Consider the following 20068-nt stretch of genomic DNA (forward strand, 5'->3'; position numbering starts at 1 on the left):
TACAAATCAAAATTATTATGATATTAAAAGCATGCCTCTTTCCAAACCACTCTGTCATGCTGATAACAAATAAGGAAAATCCATGCCAGTATTTCTCTAAATATACTGACACAGCTGTCCTGAATGACCAACTCGGTTGGAAAGGGACTTGGCCCACTTCCCCAGTTCTATGGAGTTGCCACCTGTGCCCTCACTCTAAGCAGCTTATACAGAATCGACTTACTCATGTTACTAACACAAAAATCCAGCAAGCTATAGTCCTGAAAGCCACCTACATTTATATGTTTACTTTTTACTGCATACATTAAAAAAAAATTTTGTTGTGCTTTTCACATATCTGATATAGGTTTTCATATAATTTTATTTCTTGGTTTATTGGGAAAGATAAAGACTAAGAAAAGAGGTACATAAGGAGAGTTGGACTGTAAAGTGACATTACATACACACCTAGCCAAATATCTTTAAAAGCTACTATCATCAAAAAGCAATATATATATATAAAAGAAAACAAAGTCTCCTCCCTCAAATCCATATTATTCCATGATAGAGTTTCACAGCAACCAGTATATATATCAATTATTTTTCATGATCTGTTGAGTTATCCACAAGTATGCTTTTGGAATTACAAGATGTCATTTCCATAGCAGACTAAACATTTTACTATTAGAGAAATGTGCTTAGAAATGGTTCAATGATTTCCTCATTATGACGACTATTTACAAAGACATCTATTTACGTTACCAATAAATAATCCTGATATCAAAAGAGAATGCTCATGCACACACTGAGATGGCTGCATGCTTTTAAAATATTTACATGTAGTTTCGCTATTGTAGCTGTCCCATTAATAGTGAAAGTGCATGTCCTTCAATTTTCTCCACGTCAGTCTTGCTTCTGGGGGATGCATCCTTCCATTTCTACAACTTCAGGCCAGCCTTCATATTTGTTTGTGTCCTTATTGTTCTTTATGTGCTGTTGGAACACAATAATAGTATACGATTTCAAAAACCTTGGTGGACTGCTTATCTGCGACGACATGCTTTAGTGCGCTCATTTCGCTAACACTCATGTCAACAATGAATTCACATAAATGATGGTTCAAGATATTAAATGAGAAAGCTTCGGGACTGGCATGTAGTGGCAGACTTTCAAATAATAGATAAAATAACAAAACACTGCAGATGTTTATTAAAGGATCATTTTTTAGCCAAAAAGTTTACATTCTACTAAGTTCTGGAGTATTTCCAAACTTAATTGATTATTAGATCAAAAACTCAATTAAAATCTTTAATAACCAATGTTTCCTAAAAGGCTTATTATAAAAGCAATTATATGCTAATGCGCTGTCATATAGGAAAAAAAATTCCCATGCAGAATTTGACTATTTTTAAGCTTTGAAATTAAGCCGCTGCCATGTTACTTCAAATAATTGATTACCAAGAACTTATAAAAAATATATGAATATATTTAATGTCTGCTTTATCTAAATTACAGATAACTGGGATAAGAATACGTACCATATGCTTTCATACAATTTGCTTTTATCCATTAATAGTGAAGTCTAAGACACTAACCTGTTCAAAAGGGCTTTTTGTCTTAATGCCTTTCCCACCACAGAAGACCCAGTTGTCTCTAAAACCAAGACTGGTAATGGACGTACTCCCCAATTCAGCAATGAGCCGCCGTGCCTCATCATTGAGTCTTAGAGGAAGAAAAAGAATGATACAATAAACATAGTGCACTCTATGTTATATAAGTAATATTGAGTTACCTAGGATATTTACCATGAGATGAAAATGAGAATATGTAGGCCTAAGTAAGAGAACATAAAAAAAGAATACAGAAATGTTTTCAGAGTACCAGTCTTATTTGAATTTTTTAAGAATAGCCAGTATACAGTATTATATTAGTTATATTAATTTTAGGTGTACAATAGAGTGATTCAACATTTTTATATCTTACAATGTGAATTCTTTAGTGACAAAAGACATAAAACCTAGCATATCATTTTAAGTTTATTATATTAAGAAGTACCTTTTACATGTTTTCATTTCACAACAATAACTAACTTTCAACTACATCCATCAAATAAATACAGGATACTGCAGTTAGTAGATGACTCTCCAGGCTAATTTAAGGTCTTAAGCAACCAACATCTTTATACAATTAAAAATCACTTTGAATCTCCACTAAACCCTTGGTAAATTTCATTTGAATAAAGGTAAATGCTAATAGAAATACAGAGGTTTCTAATTCTATCTTTTACTTAAAATAAAATGAATTTTGAGACTACGGAAATAAATTGTCCTTAAGTGATAAGTGCCAAGTGGTTATTTAATAAAGAATGAAAACAGCAGCTAAGTACCTCCCAGCAGGAGGAAGGACAGTGACAAAAGCCAAATGCTAGGGAAATAGCTAAATGAAAGGTGCCGTCAAGGTATTTTGTGTAGGTTGTCATCCTAATGTTGAGTGATTCTCCATGTCTCCTCTGTCTCAAAAGGGGAAGGAAATTCAGTGGAGCTAAAAAAAAATAAAAAGAAAAAGAACAAAAGATAACTAACGGCCACCTGTGCAGCTATTTGGTAGTAAGTTGTTTATATCAGCCAGAAGGTCAGTCAGGAAGGTGCTTATTTATCCCACAGGCAAGTTCTTTGACATATCACATGCTAATGTCAGTTAGCTCCTTTAATGTATTAATGAAAAAAATACTGGATACGACAGTTCTCATTTAACTAACTCAAGGATAAATGGGATAATTTATGTTTTTTTTTTTTAAAAAAAGCTTCATAAAACAGGAAAGAAATGCATACATCATTAGACCTCCACAATTTATGCAAAGCACTTAAATCAGACGGGCGGTAGAGCTGTTTTAACCACAGCCCGGGCTTTGCTGTCCACCTGGGGAAGTTCACTAGAGTCAGTGAGAAAATCAGCTGTTGTCCTGGAATATTTAGCCTTTCAGACTCAGATCTGTATAAAGTGATGTGTTTATAACCAAGTGAAATAAAAATAATAAATGAAACAGCAAAAGAACCAGGGAAGTCTTGGCCTCCTGAAGACTTTAAGACCTTTACGTATCATGTGGATATGCTCCTCGCTTGCTCCCTAAGGTTTGTCTATAGCTGTGTTTCCTGTGCCTATCCTCACATTAGGCACCACTTTTTGTTTGTTCACTTGATCAGCAACTTTTGCTTTAGAGGGACACACCCTGAAAGTATTGTGTGAACCGTGCAATGTTTGTTTCCAGTGTTAGCATATCACAGGTATGAAGACTGTCAAGTTCCACTCATTGATTTATCCAATTCTATTTTTCTGGGTACTTTCTTTGAATATTTTGTTTGCATCGTCAGCACTAATAGGCAAGTTTTACTATAACAAGAACAAATAGTATCAAAACACAGAGGTCAGGCCTTGGTTCACTGTGCAGCTCAGTGACGGCCTCCTGCAAAGGTGCCTTTGGCTTGATTCACACTTACATCTCAGAAAAATTAACAAACTAACACCTGGCAGGCTTTAAGATTGCTCATAAATAGCTGAATGTTAAGTTCACAAATGTTGTGGGATGGCTTATACATAGAAACTGCTTGCAAAGTAGATGGGTATCAAAATGCAGGCCTGGCCCTCTACAAAAGGTACATAAAAGCTTTCATATCTAAGAATTTTGCATCAATTAAGAAATATATTGAAGGGCAGTCATTTTTACTTCTGTACTTTTGGATTTGAAAAGTGATCATTTTGATCTGTATGAATACACAAAGCCAATTTGGCCAAAGATCTAGAAGCAACTTGAAAATTCAGCTTTATGTTTTGACTCTGGTCATTTCTTCCCTTACTTTCCCATGAGAACACCGTAGGTCCTGCACAGAAAAGGGTTAACAGAGCAGGCTGGAGTTGGCTATCCTCAGAAAGGCCGACCCACAAGACTGATCCTTGGCTGACATCTGGAAACTTGGATTTGGGGCAGGCTCCCACCGTTCCCAGAATCCATTGGAATGGTTCACTGTCCCTAAAATGTACAAACAATGCAGTTTATGATAAACATCTACTTTCTTTCTGGAAGTCTGGAATTTGAGGATGTGTTAGGCAGTGGGTGCCTACATGATCAGCTCCTGATAAAAACCCTACGTACTGAGTTTCTAATAAGATGCCCTAGTAGACAGAATTTCGCACTGTTGTCACAACTCGTCGCTGGAGAAATTAAGCATGTTCTCTGTAACTCCACCTGGGAGAGGACACTTGGAAACTTGACTTTGCCCCATGTACATTTGCCTTTTATGTAAACATGCTAATTCTGCATTGTATCCTTTTGCTGTAACAGACCGTATAACCTTATGTGAGCAGATCTATACGCTGCGTCCTGTAAATCTCCCTAGTAAATCATCACATCTGGTGGTGGTCCTGGGCACCCTTGCCACATGTCCCTAACTATGTCTATCTAGCTATAGTTTTATAACCAAATAACTCTCTCAGTGACTTCTAAAGTTTTCTGATCTGCCTATGTCAAGGTTGGGGAACTTTATTATTCTTTTTTGGCATTTTCTATTTTACTAAGTAAAAGATGATTTCATATTTCAAAAAGAAGTTTAAATAAAACTATGCAATGTAGACAATATTTTAAGCACTAGATCAAATATATGATAGATGTCAAAATGCTCCAGTTTTTAAAAGCCAGGGTAACTTATATAGTTATATACAACATGAAGCTTAGAGATAAGCTTTTAATTCTATATAGGAGGCACCAGGAGTTTATTATACATATTTTAATCTTTACTAATGCTCATAACTGGATGAGTTGTTAAAAACTTACATGGAAAAAATTATTTTAGTTGAGAATTTTCTTTAAAAATGAATAGAAAATTTTCTGTGATAAACCAGAAACTAGACAAAGAAAGGAATCAAGTTTTCCTAGAAAAAGATTCTAAGGCTGCACAGAGGCAGTCTGGAGAAAAAGAGGAGATGCGGACTGGAGATGGGGAGCCTCCAATCTGCCTCCATCTTTGCTGGGAAAGGAAAGACATCAGATGGTCCTTCGGTCATACCATCAAACCAAGCCGGGGTCCCCTTTTCTCGAAAAGTACAGAAAGCAAGAAGAAGAACTGATATTCTGGGCTCAGTTCTGACTAACAAGGAAGAACCAGCTGGGAAGTAGAGTGTCGAGAATATTAGAAGAAAATCATGGTCTCTTAGGAGTTTGAAGAATAAGGAACTCTCGGCATAGGTGACCATGAAGCCTAGTCTTTAAAGAGAGCATATTATAAAAAGTTCAGATTAGAAACTCTTATGCAAGAACATAACTCTTAAAAACAAATGAAAAAACAAATACCCCAATAATGTTCATTTTGTGATTTGCTAATAATCTCAGAAAAAAAAAGTTTCTAAATTAACGCTACTACAAGAATGCTCTTGTGATGGGCTTGAGCTTAAAAAAGGGAGTGTACAAAATACAAGGCAAATCCTATTACTAATGACAAAACTTTTACTACTACTACCAGGAAGGCCTGCAGTGCTTAGAATGAGATGAGATTCATAAAACTTGTAAAGGCCACAGAAAGAACTTTTGCTACTAAGTGTGAATAACAAAGAGACCCACTGTTTCACAAAGAGAATATAATACTGAGATCAAAGCATGATTATCTTTTCCAGGGAAGCGAACACTCTTTGATCAACATGAAAAGGGAATAGTAATTCAAGAATGTCCGTATAACAGCTTTAAACTAAATTTAAACCTCCAGGCCCACACATCACACACTTAAAATTCTAAAGGAACTTGTTAATATAATCTTCGATGTAGTGATAGTTATTTTAGAAGCATCATAGAAATTGGAAATGCTAGGACATTAAAAGTTAAATATTCCAGTTTTCAAAAATAGGCAAGGTACATTTTAGAAACAAGGGCCCAATAAAACCAATTTCAATTCCTAACAAAATTCTTGAAGGGATTACAAGGAGCTCCTGTGAGCAGTAAAACAAAGAAGGAAAGAAAAAGAGTGGGTAGTAGGAAGGAAGGATGAATAAAGTCAAGTTATTTCAGCTTTTGAAGAGGTTTTTGGGTGTCAGATCAGGGTACCGTAATTAGCATAGTCATGAATTTAAGTGAGCATCGGATAGTTTCAGATAATAATGACGCGGCAGCTGGATGGTATGCCTATTAGGGTACACTGGCAGCTGTTTGAAAAGTAGTTTCTGCAGCTGATTAAGAGACGAATCCCTTGCAGGAGGTCTCCCGCAAGGTGGCACACTGACCTTGGTAAACATTTTTAGCAATGACTTAGATTTAAACATAAGAACGACTTTGGAGAGAATACAAAGCCTGGATCATGAAAACCTCATACGACAAATGTCAGAATCAAGACCAAGTGGGCCAAAATCAGCAAAATTAAATTTAACAAGGATACATGAATATAAAGTTCTTCATTTAGACAAAATAAAATCAAGTTCTGAATGAAGAGGAAGATCTGACTTGGCAGTGATTAAAACACAAAAGTCTGAGACCAAATGAAAAGATCTGAGAATTTAACTTGACCAAAAACTCATGAGCCAAAAATGTTGTTATGTGACTGTTTAAAGAAAACGAATACAATACGAGTCTGCATGAATATTCAAAGAAATGTAATCTCTACAGCATGGTAAGCTAACATCTCCACTGTACCCTGGACTGGCCAGACCACGTCTGGAACATGGTGTTCGATTTGGGGCACTCAATTTAAGAGAGACAATAATCAACTAGAGAATGTCCAAAAATACAGCCAGGCGGGTAAAACAAGCTAGAAACGTAACATGATAAAAGGTTAAATGAGCCATGTGTATTGAGCCTGGAGAAAACTAAAAGAGAAATGCTGTTTAGCTTCAAATACCTGAGTACCATTTGGGGAGAACATCTATTTTGTTTTTCCACTTATCCAAGAGAGGGACTATCAGGAGGAATTTAGAGGGAAACCAACCCGAGAACATAACATTTACTTAAGAATAGTTTTATGTTTTGCTTGTTTCAAATAGAGAAATGACAAGAGTACCAACACCCTTACGAGGTGAGCAGGTCAGTGGAGGCATTCATAGTGAAGTTCCGAGGGACCGTGGCCCAGGGCTGTGATGCTGTTTCAAGTGATCCTGAAGATCTCTTACTTCAAGACATCGACATTTAAACACTTTACTTAGGCGAGAGGCTAACACATCATAGAGTTTTCTCTCCAAAAGGAGAAATACAATAGCAAAATTTAGCTAGCTCAAACTACTATATTTTCTATTAAACAAACGAAAAAACAAAGAACTTAATTTAGAGAGGGTGGAGATGAAAAGTGGATACATTAGAGACCTGCACTTCCTAAAGTGTAAGTTTTCCTGGATATAGGTTTTTTGTTGTTGTTTGTTTTTAAAATGTGCTTCCTGGTTAAAAATCAAGAACCACTGGCATAAACAGAGGTAAAGCATTTTCTTTAGGGCAGAACTTGAGAGTTTATTGTAAACCCATAAAAAGGTGCCATCCCAAACTTATTTGACCATTATAGTTTTAAGAAACTGGGGTTCCACTGAATACACTTTGAGAAACGCTGTGATGGAGACCAGTCCCAGTTATTCTGCTGAAGTTCAGAGTATAGCTGAGGGGCTTATTATGAATGGTGGTGACCAGGATCACAGAGAAACAACTGCACAGATCTGAGCCCGCTTTCCCTAACCGACTTGCACACCAACTCTGTAACTTGCAGAGAAGAGGCACATCCATTTTATCCTCAACTCTTTTAGGTATAAGTGGAAGAACAAGCCAGTCCTTAGAAGGTAAAATCCAGCAGCCTATGTGAGGAAAAGCCATAACACATCAGAGCTTTTCATTCCCATATAAGGCTGGGTATACTACGACTGAGGAATCACTTCAAATATTCAGACATCTGCCAAGATATGTGGTTATATTTTGTTACATTTAATAGATGTAGAAGGCCCTTCATAAGGATTTTCTCCATGTCTGCATTCGATGAACACCAACAAACAGCAGCTAAAAAGAAAACATCGTCTTCGCCTAGTTTCTAGGTCTGGCCGCAAATCATTATTAGCAGAAGGGCAAAAGGGGTGATGCTCACCAGGTATAATAATGAAATAACCTGATGAAAAACAGAGGTCATGTGTATCTATTTAGAAAAGTAGGGCTTTAAAAAAACCTTTAAAATCTCAATTACACATGTAATATCCTATTCTCTCAGCAAAAGTAAATAGGAAGTTGGTTGTTTTTTGATAAGGAAAGCCTAATTATATTCTGTTTAGTTCTATCTAGCTAAATGGCAATGGTTGAATATGCCAGTTTTATTTAACCTTCGTACTGAGTTTAATACGTCTTTAGTTGAACTAGATAAAATGCAAATGTCAACGAAACTGCTTCAGCTTAGAAATATTCACAAAGTGGCACTGCTTTCTTAGTGCAAATCTGCCATAATGTAGCTACATATTAAATACATACATAACTCAATAAAAAGGAAGACATGACATATTCCTGTGTCGAGCATATAGTTCAAAGTCTTTTCAAGTAAAATATTCGAATGTTTTTTTTTATTCTTGATAAAAGTCATCCAAAACAGGTATCATAGGAAAGATTTTTTTGAGAAAGACTATTAAAGAGTTCACCCCACCAGAAAAGTATTAAGTACACTTATTTTTATCGAAGTTATTAAAAAAATTGAAATAGTATCTTATTGGAGCAGGAATAAATAGAAGAACAGAACTTTCAGAAACAAAGTCAAATCTACATAATAATATGCATTATAAGTTGCTGGAAAATTACAAGTGGATTTTTAAAAGTACAAGAAAATGGTAAAATCACTGGAAGAGAAAAATCTCCTAAATATCTAAGTTAGAAATGGAAAAGTATTTCTCAAGTATAAAAGTAGAAAAACTCAAAAGGAAAATCCAAACCTGTCTATATAAGAATTAGACTAAACTTCTAAAAATCAAAAAGCACCATAAATTAACAAAATTAAAAGCAAATGATGTGCAAAATAATACATTTTAACATGAGAAATGGTTAATATCCTTAACATATAAAGGACTCTTGCAAATAAATAAGAATCACCCTAAATGGCCAAAAGACAATTGACAAGAGGAGCCAAAACATTTGTTTAAAAAATCCAGTCTCACCAATAACCAAAGAAGGTATGTTAAAACAAGTTTCCTCTCCAAAATTTTTAAGAATGAACTTTTAAAAAAATTAACAATCGGTGTACTGCTTTTTTAATTACAAACTTCTGAGAGACATGTAAAATTGGCACAAACTTTAAAAAATCCTTTTTAAAAATGTGCACATCATTTAATTCAACAACCTACTTCAAAAAAATGTATCTTAAGGAAATCGATTTCAAAATAATTTTAAGATAGTATATTTTTGCTAAGTATGAAAATTGGACAGTCTAAACATTCAGCAGTAGGTGTTTTATTAAACAGATTTTAAATCATGACACAATGAAAAACTAAACTTGGCAGACATGAACAACTGTTATGAAAAAAATATTTAATTCTATGGGAAAATATTCATCACATAAGTAAATGAAAAGGTATGCTATAAATGCGACTGTTCCAAATGTTTAAGATAAAATATGTGCATAAAAAAATCTGGAGATAGAAATTAATTAATATCAATGGTTATGTCTGAGTAGTGAGATAAACTGTAACTTGTTTTCCTTTGCGCTTTTCTCTATTTTTCAAATTTTATAACATATACAATTTTAAGAAAAGTTACAAACTACCATCTATTAAACTTTATGAAAAATATAACACACTTATCCCTTCACAATTCCGCTTCTAGGAATCTGCCTTAAGGACATAATCAATAAGGACATAATCAAAGGTGAAAAATAATTATGTAAAAGGGTGTTTATCACAATAGTACAAAATCTTGGCAATAACAAGCAACTTTTAAATAAAGGTAGGGCTATATGATCACCTGTTGGTGAACCATGAAAGATTCTATCAAAGAATATTATGTCAGGGAAAATGATTTCAAGTTGTTAAAAAAAAAACAGACTACAAAAGAGTAGAACAACCTGAATGTACAATGTGATTCTAATTTTACAATGATATATGCCTGATGAATATGCAAAAAAACAGAAGGGAAAAAACTAAAAAAATGTTCATAGTGTTTATCTGGAACTTTGCTCTGTTTTAGAAATTTTTTTCAATGAAAATGTACTGCTTTTTAATTATAAAATATAGCTCAAAAAGGTTGTATAGATTTTTAAGTTTACATACTTGGTTGCTCCATCATCATATGTTCCCATTAAGACTATTGTCCCATCTTGTATGGACTTCAGAAACTCAATAAATGGGGCCACATCTGAAGAAAAAGAAAAGGTTGCAGGTTTCTTTTAGATGACTGAGTAACCACAGTGATAATCTGTAAAGTTAATAATATAAAATATGAAGTTTGTAAATCAATAAATTCTAATGTAGGGTAACCAAAAGGGAGATTAATCTTATGAATAGGTTAAAAAATTGTTTGTTCCTTAATATGATCCTACCATCAACTTAAAATTTCCAATCCTGATTCATCCTATGTGACTTTGGACAGATATTCCAGAGGCTAAATGAAAAACACCATAGTGAAGTTATGTTAAAGCATAACGTGGTTTAAAGTAAGAAACTCAAGGAGCAAGAGAAAGGCTCATGGACTTTCTTGAGTTTATGTAAACTTGTTTGTGTGAGTACTTTCCTTAAAATAAGATACATAAGTTTTGTCCAATTCACAGAAGGGCCTGTGCTTTTTAAAATTATATAAATGTGTATATATATGCACGTGCACATACGAAGACACACATAAATGATGTACAGGATCTTCTGGGCATATCCACTTACCATAAACTAGGAGAAGGAATGTAGATTAGGTCATCACTAAAGCCAAACTAATTATAGCAAACGTTATAGTCATTACTCGCTTCATCTAGTATATCCAGGTTCATAAGGACTTCAGAATAAACCCCTTTGGTGACTAAAAACTGGTAATGCAGAGACAGAGCAGGTACTGCAAATCATTTCGCATCTAGAACAGCCTGTAAGTCAAAGCTGCATTACTTCAAATTTACTCAGTTTCTTTCCATGGCAAAGACGCCAAAGATTTTTCTTTGATTATATTTTATAATAGCATTTTAAATTTTTTTAAAAATGTACCAGAGCAGCTAACAAACCATTTCCACTTAAATGCAAAGATGGCAGTAAACTGCGACTTCTTTTCAAAGGGAGGAGTATTTTCAGCAGTAATGGATCTGCTTGTGATGAAATACCAGAGCCTCTTGGTCACATGGCTGATTCCAACAACAGTTCTGTTAAGGTGTTTCTATGTAATAGTTTTGGTACCACCAGCCATGCCCTTAGGGTCTGAAACTGATGGTAGCATTTTAAGTTTACATAGTTTTGACAACTATGAAAAGTTCTCCTCATCTCGAGTAAAAAGTAAATGTTATGTAGCATCCTGTTATAAGCTGAAGAAATATTTGAAAAAGCTGAACTGTCTGAAAACTCTTATACATTTCAAGAAGCTTACTGCTGCTGGCTTTTAGGCAATATGTAAAGGGCGTAGGGAGGGGAAGGGAGAGCCTCGTGCTGATAAATTTAGAGAAGACTGAAAAGACAAATCTGTGTTGGTCTTAGAACTAGAGGGAGAAATCCTTTGCTTTGGGGTGGCATCTCATAGAGCGCCAGTCCTTGTCCCTGCATGCTGGTGAGTGACTTTCGCTTGCTCTCCAAGGGACTTTCAAATACAGGAGATATCTATCTGTACCTCACTCTAAGTCCAGTGAACTAGAAAGGAAATTCTATTCCTTCCCTCAGATGCTCATCTACCCTAATCATAATTCTGGTTATAATGTATTTTTGAGACTGGGAAATCACATATAAAGAAATCGATTCAGTCAGTTCAAAACACTTAAATTAGTTATGCCCATCATCAAATTTTTCATTCTTTTTAACAATTTCAGACAGAATCTAAAGCAGCCTAAAGTTTTGAATTAGTTGTCCTGCAAGAAATAAGACTGAAGATTTTTTAAAATCTCCACTTTAATAGTATTGTTCTTGATTACACACAATAATTTTAGTTAAAAAAGTAAATACTAATGACTGATTACTTAAACATAGCTGGACATTTAGTGAAAAGAGAAACAAAATGAACACAAAAATAGTACCATTATTCTCTCATTAATGGGCAACATTATATTTAGGTGATTAAGAAGTCAGTGCTAGCAACAGAACAGTTAGGTTATTTAAACTTACCTCCTCCCCACATGTCAAAATATTTAGTATCTAATACTTCTCCTGTCTTTCCTGAAAGAAATTGAATCCATATCAAATTACACAACTGAAATATACTTTATATTGTATAAATGATCTTATCCAATAATGGATGTGAATTACCTTGAGAAAAGAGTTAAAATCTGAATTACATGCATTTGAAACATGTTGCTAAAGGGTAATTTTTGGATAGGACTTTCTCACTAGTCTTGTAAGCCAAAGAGGAGCAAATAGAAATTCTCTACTGACCACAGACGATTCCAATTCAAAGTTGGACATTTTTCTGTCATTAAATATATCTTTTTATAAAATCTACCTTTTAAAATCTATTTTTTTAAGGTGAGACAACCTTTGGTTGACCTCACAGATTGCAAGAACCTTGTCAGCTTACAATCCCTTATTTTTTTATTTTTTTACGCCTACAGCCCCTGGTCTTCCTAGGTGGTCTCCCATTCAAGTACTAAACAGGCCCGACCCTGCTTAGCTTCTGAGATCAGACGGGATCAGGCTTGTTCTGGGTAGCATGGCTGTAGACTAAAATCTATTTTTTTGTTATCAATTAAATAGACAAATAGGTATAGAACCTTTTACCTAAGAAAATGAAAAAAGTAGAAACACAAAACTTCACCTCTTGTTGTGAAAGAAGAGATATTTTCCTACGCTATGGACTGGGGAGCGTGGTTTTAATCACTCTCTACAGCTTTACAGGGTTATTATAGCAGAAAGAGAAGACCAGTGTGTAGTTAGGACTCACTTCATGGGTTCATATTTTCGGATTTGATTTTGTAAGAACACTCAAAAAGTTCAGGGTTCAATAACTGTATTTATTATAATGAACTTAGAAGAATGTGGACAAATACTGAAAAATTAAAATTGACTCTTCTTACTTTTCATTTCTCCTCCACCCCATTCAATAGTCCATCACCCTTTGTCATTTTACATCCTTTCATTCATGTCATTCTATCTTCACATTATGTTAGGATTCCAAAATTTGCAGCAAGAACTCATCAATTTAATGTTAGATTGGTTGTATTTTGATGATTTCATGGGAAGCTCCCCACACATTGCACTGTAAGCTGGATGCTTCCAAGAAAGCAACTATAAATATTCAGACATGAACTGTCCACATATAGTTGGCTTTTTTATGGGGATAAGGGAGTTGAGCAGGGGGGCCCAGGGGGAGGGACGGGGGTTAGCGTCAAGAGTGGCTCTTTCTGACCTGATCTCTTGATTATTAGAGTGCATTTTGCTTTAGGGCATTTGATTATCTACTGACTACACCCATGAGCTAAAATAATTATTCTTACCATTTACCAAGGCAACATTGATCCCTCTTCCAACATTATTCTTCACACCACTCATTAAACTGAAGGGGAAAAAGTCAAGACAAATGTAGAATTAGATGTCACAAAGACATGTACCAAAGAAATAAAGTCATGCAAAAAAATAAAGGTTAAGAATATTATATGGGATGTACAATCATTTAGTACTGCAGCAGAGATTAAAAGATCTCTACTAAGTGAGAGAAAACAGTCTAATAACTTTAAAGCAATGTCCTAAAATAAGATTTCACAGAAATACATATTAACAAGTATTAGGGCAAAATACTGGACTGTTTCTTGTTGCTCTGGGTCAGATTATGAAATACCGTTTTAGAGAATCCTTTAAACATGTGGACATTACGCACACACATATTCTACAACCATTCTGAAAGGAGCGATCGACAACCTCTTCTGTACTTTCTGCAGCATCAGTGTGAGGTGGGAAAGAAGCAAGATGCTCCCCAAATCTTTCATAATCTGAAAGCAAGAAAAGTGCGGGACGCTTCTTTCGTGAATGTTTCACCTAACTGTGAACGTGCTCTTGGTGATTATCAGAAGTGATGCTGCATTTATATGACTGCTTCTAACCAGTCACTTACGTTGTCATACCTGAAGTGATCAACATCCACTGGCAGCTCACAGACCATCACACAAAGACAATGATACTGTGAAATGGAAGGCATCTGTGAAACTCCTGCTTATCAGTTCAGTTTGTTCAATTAGAATTACTAAAATAAAATTATGGGTACTTTTAATTTAAAAGAAATTTTAATTTAAAAAATTTTAAAAACTAAAGGTAATAGTAATACTCCCAGTCGTGTACTGTTTAATGTTTAACAACGGGTTTGAGGTTAGCAGAGTATGAAAATATAGACACACACATATCCATATATTTATACATCTAAACACACATGTATAGGTACATAAGTTTGTTAGAAATTTTAGTAATAGTAAAGTATATGTAGCACATAATTTCACAAATAAAATCTATAATACTTTATTGTAAATTCCACATAGCTAACTGATTCTCACAGAACGTGTTAGCTGATTTTCACAGAACTCCTATCTGTCGTTAATCTATGGTTGCAACTGATAAATGAATACAATTTTAACCCTCACAACTTAGCAGTAAAAAAAGCAATGTGAAGAAAATTGGCAAAAGATGTGAATAGGTATTTCACTGGAGAGGATACACAGGTGGCAAAAAATAAAACAAAACAAAACACAAATACCATTAATAGATGTGCAATCTCACTAGCCACAAGGAAAAGAAAATTAATTGAAATATCACTACGTACCTATTAGAAAAGCTAAAATAAAAAAATAGTGACAATAGCAAATGCTAGCAAGTATACAGAGAAATCAGATCTCTCATATATGCTGGCAGGAATATAAAATGGTACAGTCACTCTGGAAAGTGTCTGGAAGTTTTTACAGAATTAAACACATACCACATAACCCAGAATTCTTGGGCACTTCATGGCAGAGAAATACAAATGTATGTCCACACAAAAACCTGTACATGACTATCCATAGCAGCTTCATTGGTAACAGCCAAAAACTGGGAACAACTAAAATTGTTCGGTTGAGGACAGTAAGTGATGTGGATAAACCAAGTGAGGTGCATCCATATTATATTATACTGCTCAGCACTAAAAAAGGGGTAAATTATTAACATGTACCAGTATTTCAAGAGGATTATCCTGAGTGAAAAAAGCTAATCTCAGTAGTCACATATTATATAATCCTATTCACATAACATTCTCAAAACAGCAAAGTGATAGAAATGACAGATTAGTGGTTGGCAAGGGTTACTGATGGTGGAGGTGACACATAACAAGGTAGTATAAAAGAGATCTTTGTGGTGATGAAATAATTCTATATCTTGATTGCTGTGTTGGCTACATGGATCTATACATGCGATAAAATGACAGAACTAAGCACACCCTGGACCAATGCCAATTTTCTGGTTTTGATAATTGTACTATAACTACATAAGACAGAACTGCTGGGAAAACTGGGTGAAGAGTATGTTGACCTCTTTGCACCATATTGCAACTGCCTGTGGTTTCTATAATTATTTCAAAATGAAAAGTTAAAAAAATACTCTACTCCAAGGTAATATTAAAAATATTATAAAACAGAAAAGCATAAATTTTTTATTTTTAAAAGCTTATTAGAATTTAACTAGTTATCTACCCAACCTGGTTGCATATCTGCCTTCGAAATTTCACTTGTCATTCTCTAAAATTTACATGTAATAAAGTTTAGAACTTTTTTATGTGTTGCAAGACTAGTTCTGAAAGGTGGGCCAAACAAATCTGCTATATACAAGAGAAGTTTCAAAATGCATTTGCTCTGCTCATTTCAGAAATATATAAGTAGATTGTACTATTAATATTAATAGGCAATAGCTGTCATTACATTTATTATTAAGTGTCACAGTGCCTCCTCCAAGTAGAGATCATCTCAAGAGTATGCTGCTGTCTGTCACAGAGCAAAGAAAAAGACAACAAAGTAGCACTATGACATTGACTCCCCACAAGAGGGCAGCAGCTTATCAATTTTTAAAAACAAATTCAATCAGGAGAAGCCTCTAACTAGCAAATGAGGAACCTCTGAGGATTTTAAATGTATAAGAGTCACTCTAACACAGGTTGAAATATTTTATTTTACCCTTCATGAATATGAAGGTCCCTCCTCCCCTATCACTCCATACTTCCAGGCAAAAATCTAAAGAAAATGATCATAAGATCATATAATCTATAGAGTCTACATCTTTGAATATAGTTTTATTTCAAATACCTACTCTATGTTCTAACTACTAGTTCTTAAAATGATTCGTTTCTAGCAGGGTTTAACAAACTATATTTCATAAGCTCATGGGCCAAATCAAGCCACTTGGCTGGTTTTTCCTTTTACTTTACTACTCATGATTTTAGAATGGTTTTTACATTGTTAAATGGTTACATTTTAGATTATATAGGTACTTGTATAATATTCTTGATTTTACCTATTGGCCCCCTGATAGAAAAATAAACTCCTCAAAATAGTCTGCTATATATTCCTATACCAAATATTGATTATGTAATAAACAGTGAAGCACTATTCCTCATATAAATTTCATGTAAGTTGAAATCAAATGAGTTATGTCTAAAACAAAAGCTACACCTTGAACATGAATAAATTCTATGGGTTCTTAATAAAAAAGAATAAGAAGCTACAATTTTTGTTGTGTGATAACTTGATGTTTACACCCAGAATTTTCTATTTCTAACTAATGAAATCTATCTTAAACCATGACCACAACCTTCATTGTAACGATCGTCTTTTGTCTGTATTAGGGTTTTTCTAACTTGGTCTGATATTATGGGCCTGATAATTTGTGGGGAGGGGCTGGCCTGTGCAATATAGAATGCTTAAGAGTATCCCTGGCCTATGAGTAGCACCTCCACAGCTGTGACAACCCAAAATGTCTCCAGATCTTGACGAATGTCCCCCAGGGAGAATCCCCGGCCCTGATGAGAAGCACTGATCTGGACTTGTAGTCTCCAAAGTGAGCTGCATGTACTCAACACATGTAGGAAAATATTAAAATACCTACTTATGTATTTTTAGTATCTACTTACACATTTTAGTGCGTGTACATGCAAAAAGAGTCTGTTGCCAATGGGGGCGGGAGAGGGCGGGTAGGGACAGTCTCAAAGAGCTGTGGCCACGACCGGCCATGGCCTTCCAACTACTCTCCCTAATCTACTTCTCTAATCATTTTACCCAGCAGCAGGTCATTTTTTTCAATATAAAGGAAATCACGACGTGCCAGAGTTTGAAAACTGTCGACAACTTCTCAACACACTCAGAAAAAAAAAAAATCTCACCCCTCTATGGCCTCCAAGTTCCTACGGGCCTGGCTCTTGCTCACTTCTCTCCAGCTCTTTCCCATCGAAGGGCCTGTGAGCACACTCTTCCTTCTGCCTAGAGTGTTCTTCCCTGACTTTCCACCTGGCTATCTTCCTTCTTATCCTTCAGTTCTCAGACTAAACGTCACTGTGCTGGAGAAACTGTTCCTTGACTGATTCGATCTAAAGTCGGACATCCTGACCTCATCTCACTCACCCCCACCAGTCGTCACGCTCTGCTGCTCTGCAGTCTGTGCTGCAATTTGCAATTATTTATTTGCATTTACTTCTTAAATATCTGTCATTGTCTCCCTACTCCTCCCAAGTTCCATGACGGCAGGAACTATGCTCAATTACTTGATGAATAAATGAATGAATGATGCTAAGAAAATTCAGACTCTTTCTTTAAATATTTTGTTGGAAAAACTTCCAGTACAGAAACAGAAGGTGCTGGAAGAAGTAGTGGAGTGTGAACCGGTCCCTGCACTTCTCCAGTGGGGACACCTGGCCAGCCCCTTACCAGGGACTAGATTTCATGGTCTGAGGCCTCGCTCCAAAATCCTATCAATTATTTCATCTCTCATAGGAATGGCAGGATGAGTCCTAAAATGAAGATGAATAGATAGCCTGCCTCGATTTTATGGTTAAAGAAACTGAAACACAAATTCTACATGACATTGCCACCATGCCAGAACCAAATGCCCTGGGCTCTGGGCCCAGGACTTACTTTATCAGACCCCACTGTCGCATGTGCTTTCTTTTCTTTTCGACCTATATAATCTGTTAATAGAAAAATCTACTAGTTTTGAGTCTGATTTCTATTCTGCATTAAAACTTACATGCTTCGAGTAGATAGAGATATCCAAAGACAACCTAGCATGGGCTAGGCAGTCTAAGAGAACTTTCTACTATTTAGAATCAAAGTTGGAGCCTCTCCAGTCAAACAAAGAAAGATATGGAAATGGGAACATTCTAAGTTAATAGGAAGGGTATTATTTAATGTAAAATCCACGAACTTCTAAAATCCAAGTGTTATTACATAATTCAGTAAGACAGGTCTATTATAATGAGAAATCAGAAGATAATGGATTAAAGTGAATATCATTAGCATGAGGGAAAAGCAAATGAGTAGAGACTGTAAAGATCACCTAGCTCAAGCCTTTAATTTTACAAGAAAAGTGTTATTAAGAGAGGCTATATACCTGCCCATAGCTAACTGAAAAGGGGCTATGATAAATATTTAAAAGCTACTATTTAAAAAAAAAAAGGCACACAAAATGCTGGGAGAAACGACCCAGTTTCCTCTTCGCTATCTGTAAAATTATCTCACTCTTTAGTCTATGTAATTAATGGGATATTTATTATTTTACATAAATTTCGAATAAGCTCATATATCTAATTTTCTAGAAAAGAGCAGCTTAAAAGTAGGACTTGTGACTTCAAAGGCAGCAACTTCAAACAAATGATAGTTGCCACTGAGGTAGGAGATAGAAAAACCTAAAAACTATACTTTGTAGGGCATCTCTATAGGGAACCAGGAAGCTTCGTGGCAAGCAGCTCTGTGCCACGATCGGCTTGAGGTTATTACAGGATTCTTTCACGCTTCAACAAGCAGCATTTAAACATTTTAAATGAAAGATGTTGGTTTATAAGCTAAAGTGCTCATTGTCTAGGGCAGTGCTATCAAATGGAACTTTTTGCAATGATGGAATACTCTAGCTGTGCTGTTCAATTTGGCGGGCACAAGTCATATGTAGCAACTGAGCATTTGAAATGTGGCTAGTGTGACTGAGAAACTGAACTTTTAATTTTAATTAAGTGAATTAACTTTTTTTCTGTGATTTAAGAATCAAAATTAAATAGCCACATGTGGCTATGGCTACCATATGGGACAGCAGAGATCTAGAAAATTCACTCAAAGGAAATCCCTCATCTCTCCTTGAAGCTAGACAAATACTGTGTTCTTAATGTCACTCCCTAATATGAAAATTAAAAACTTTGACTCCTTAAATGTGTGGAGAAGAAACTGTATAATGATCACTGAAATCACTTTAGTAAAAGCATGCCCAATACATTTTCAAAAGATCCATTAAACTTAGGTTCGATTTGCAATAATTAAATAGGACATCTATACTTCTAAATCAATAAATACTTACACATTGTCTTCTAGGCAGATTTTGGGGCCCACCACGTTGGCTGCTCCACTTGCCATTTTAAAAGCAAAATGCTTTTCAGGGCAAGCTTTTGAGATCCCACATTTGTATCTGGGAGGTTTTGTAGCTTTGGAGAAGAAAATAGATGTTTTTACAAAAACAATGTTAATAGACTCTATAATTAGTTTGTTTCAAATATTAAACCACAGAAGGAATTATGTAAATCACCAAGCTACACATATCTTAAAATACACGCTACATTTTTTTCTGAAGATTTCAAAAAACCTCAAAACAAAAAACAAAACCACTAAAGAAATAACTAATAATTACTATAAATGAACCAAGTACTATGATCTTGATAAGAGTAAATATATTTTATCTAATTACTTTTAAGTTTCTTTTTTAATTCAGGATGAGAGAGGTTTTAAATTGTCAC

At 35.0% G+C, this 20068-nt stretch overlaps 1 protein-coding gene and 1 pseudogene across 1 annotated transcript in view; both read right to left on the reverse strand.

Annotated features, from left to right (window-relative positions):
* Positions 1–341: 341 nt before the first annotated feature.
* The window catches only part of FAM3C (family with sequence similarity 3 member C), a 46699-nt gene continuing 26972 nt past the window's right edge, over positions 342–20068 (reverse strand). Inside the window, exons 4-9 of the mRNA XM_023528875.1 lie at positions 19636–19759; positions 13566–13624; positions 12241–12291; positions 10228–10312; positions 1575–1701; positions 342–972 (exon numbers count right to left, since the gene is read on the reverse strand). Of these exons, the coding sequence (XP_023384643.1) occupies positions 883–972; positions 1575–1701; positions 10228–10312; positions 12241–12291; positions 13566–13624; positions 19636–19759 (536 nt within the window). The 3' untranslated portion in view covers positions 342–882. The remainder of the gene's footprint in view (positions 973–1574; positions 1702–10227; positions 10313–12240; positions 12292–13565; positions 13625–19635; positions 19760–20068) is intronic.
* Positions 12675–12793, reverse strand: LOC111738008 (annotated as a pseudogene).

This window comes from Pteropus vampyrus, unplaced genomic scaffold (genome assembly GCF_000151845.1).
Source record: "Pteropus vampyrus isolate Shadow unplaced genomic scaffold, Pvam_2.0 Scaffold33, whole genome shotgun sequence".
Classification (NCBI taxonomy): Eukaryota; Metazoa; Chordata; class Mammalia; order Chiroptera; family Pteropodidae; genus Pteropus; species Pteropus vampyrus.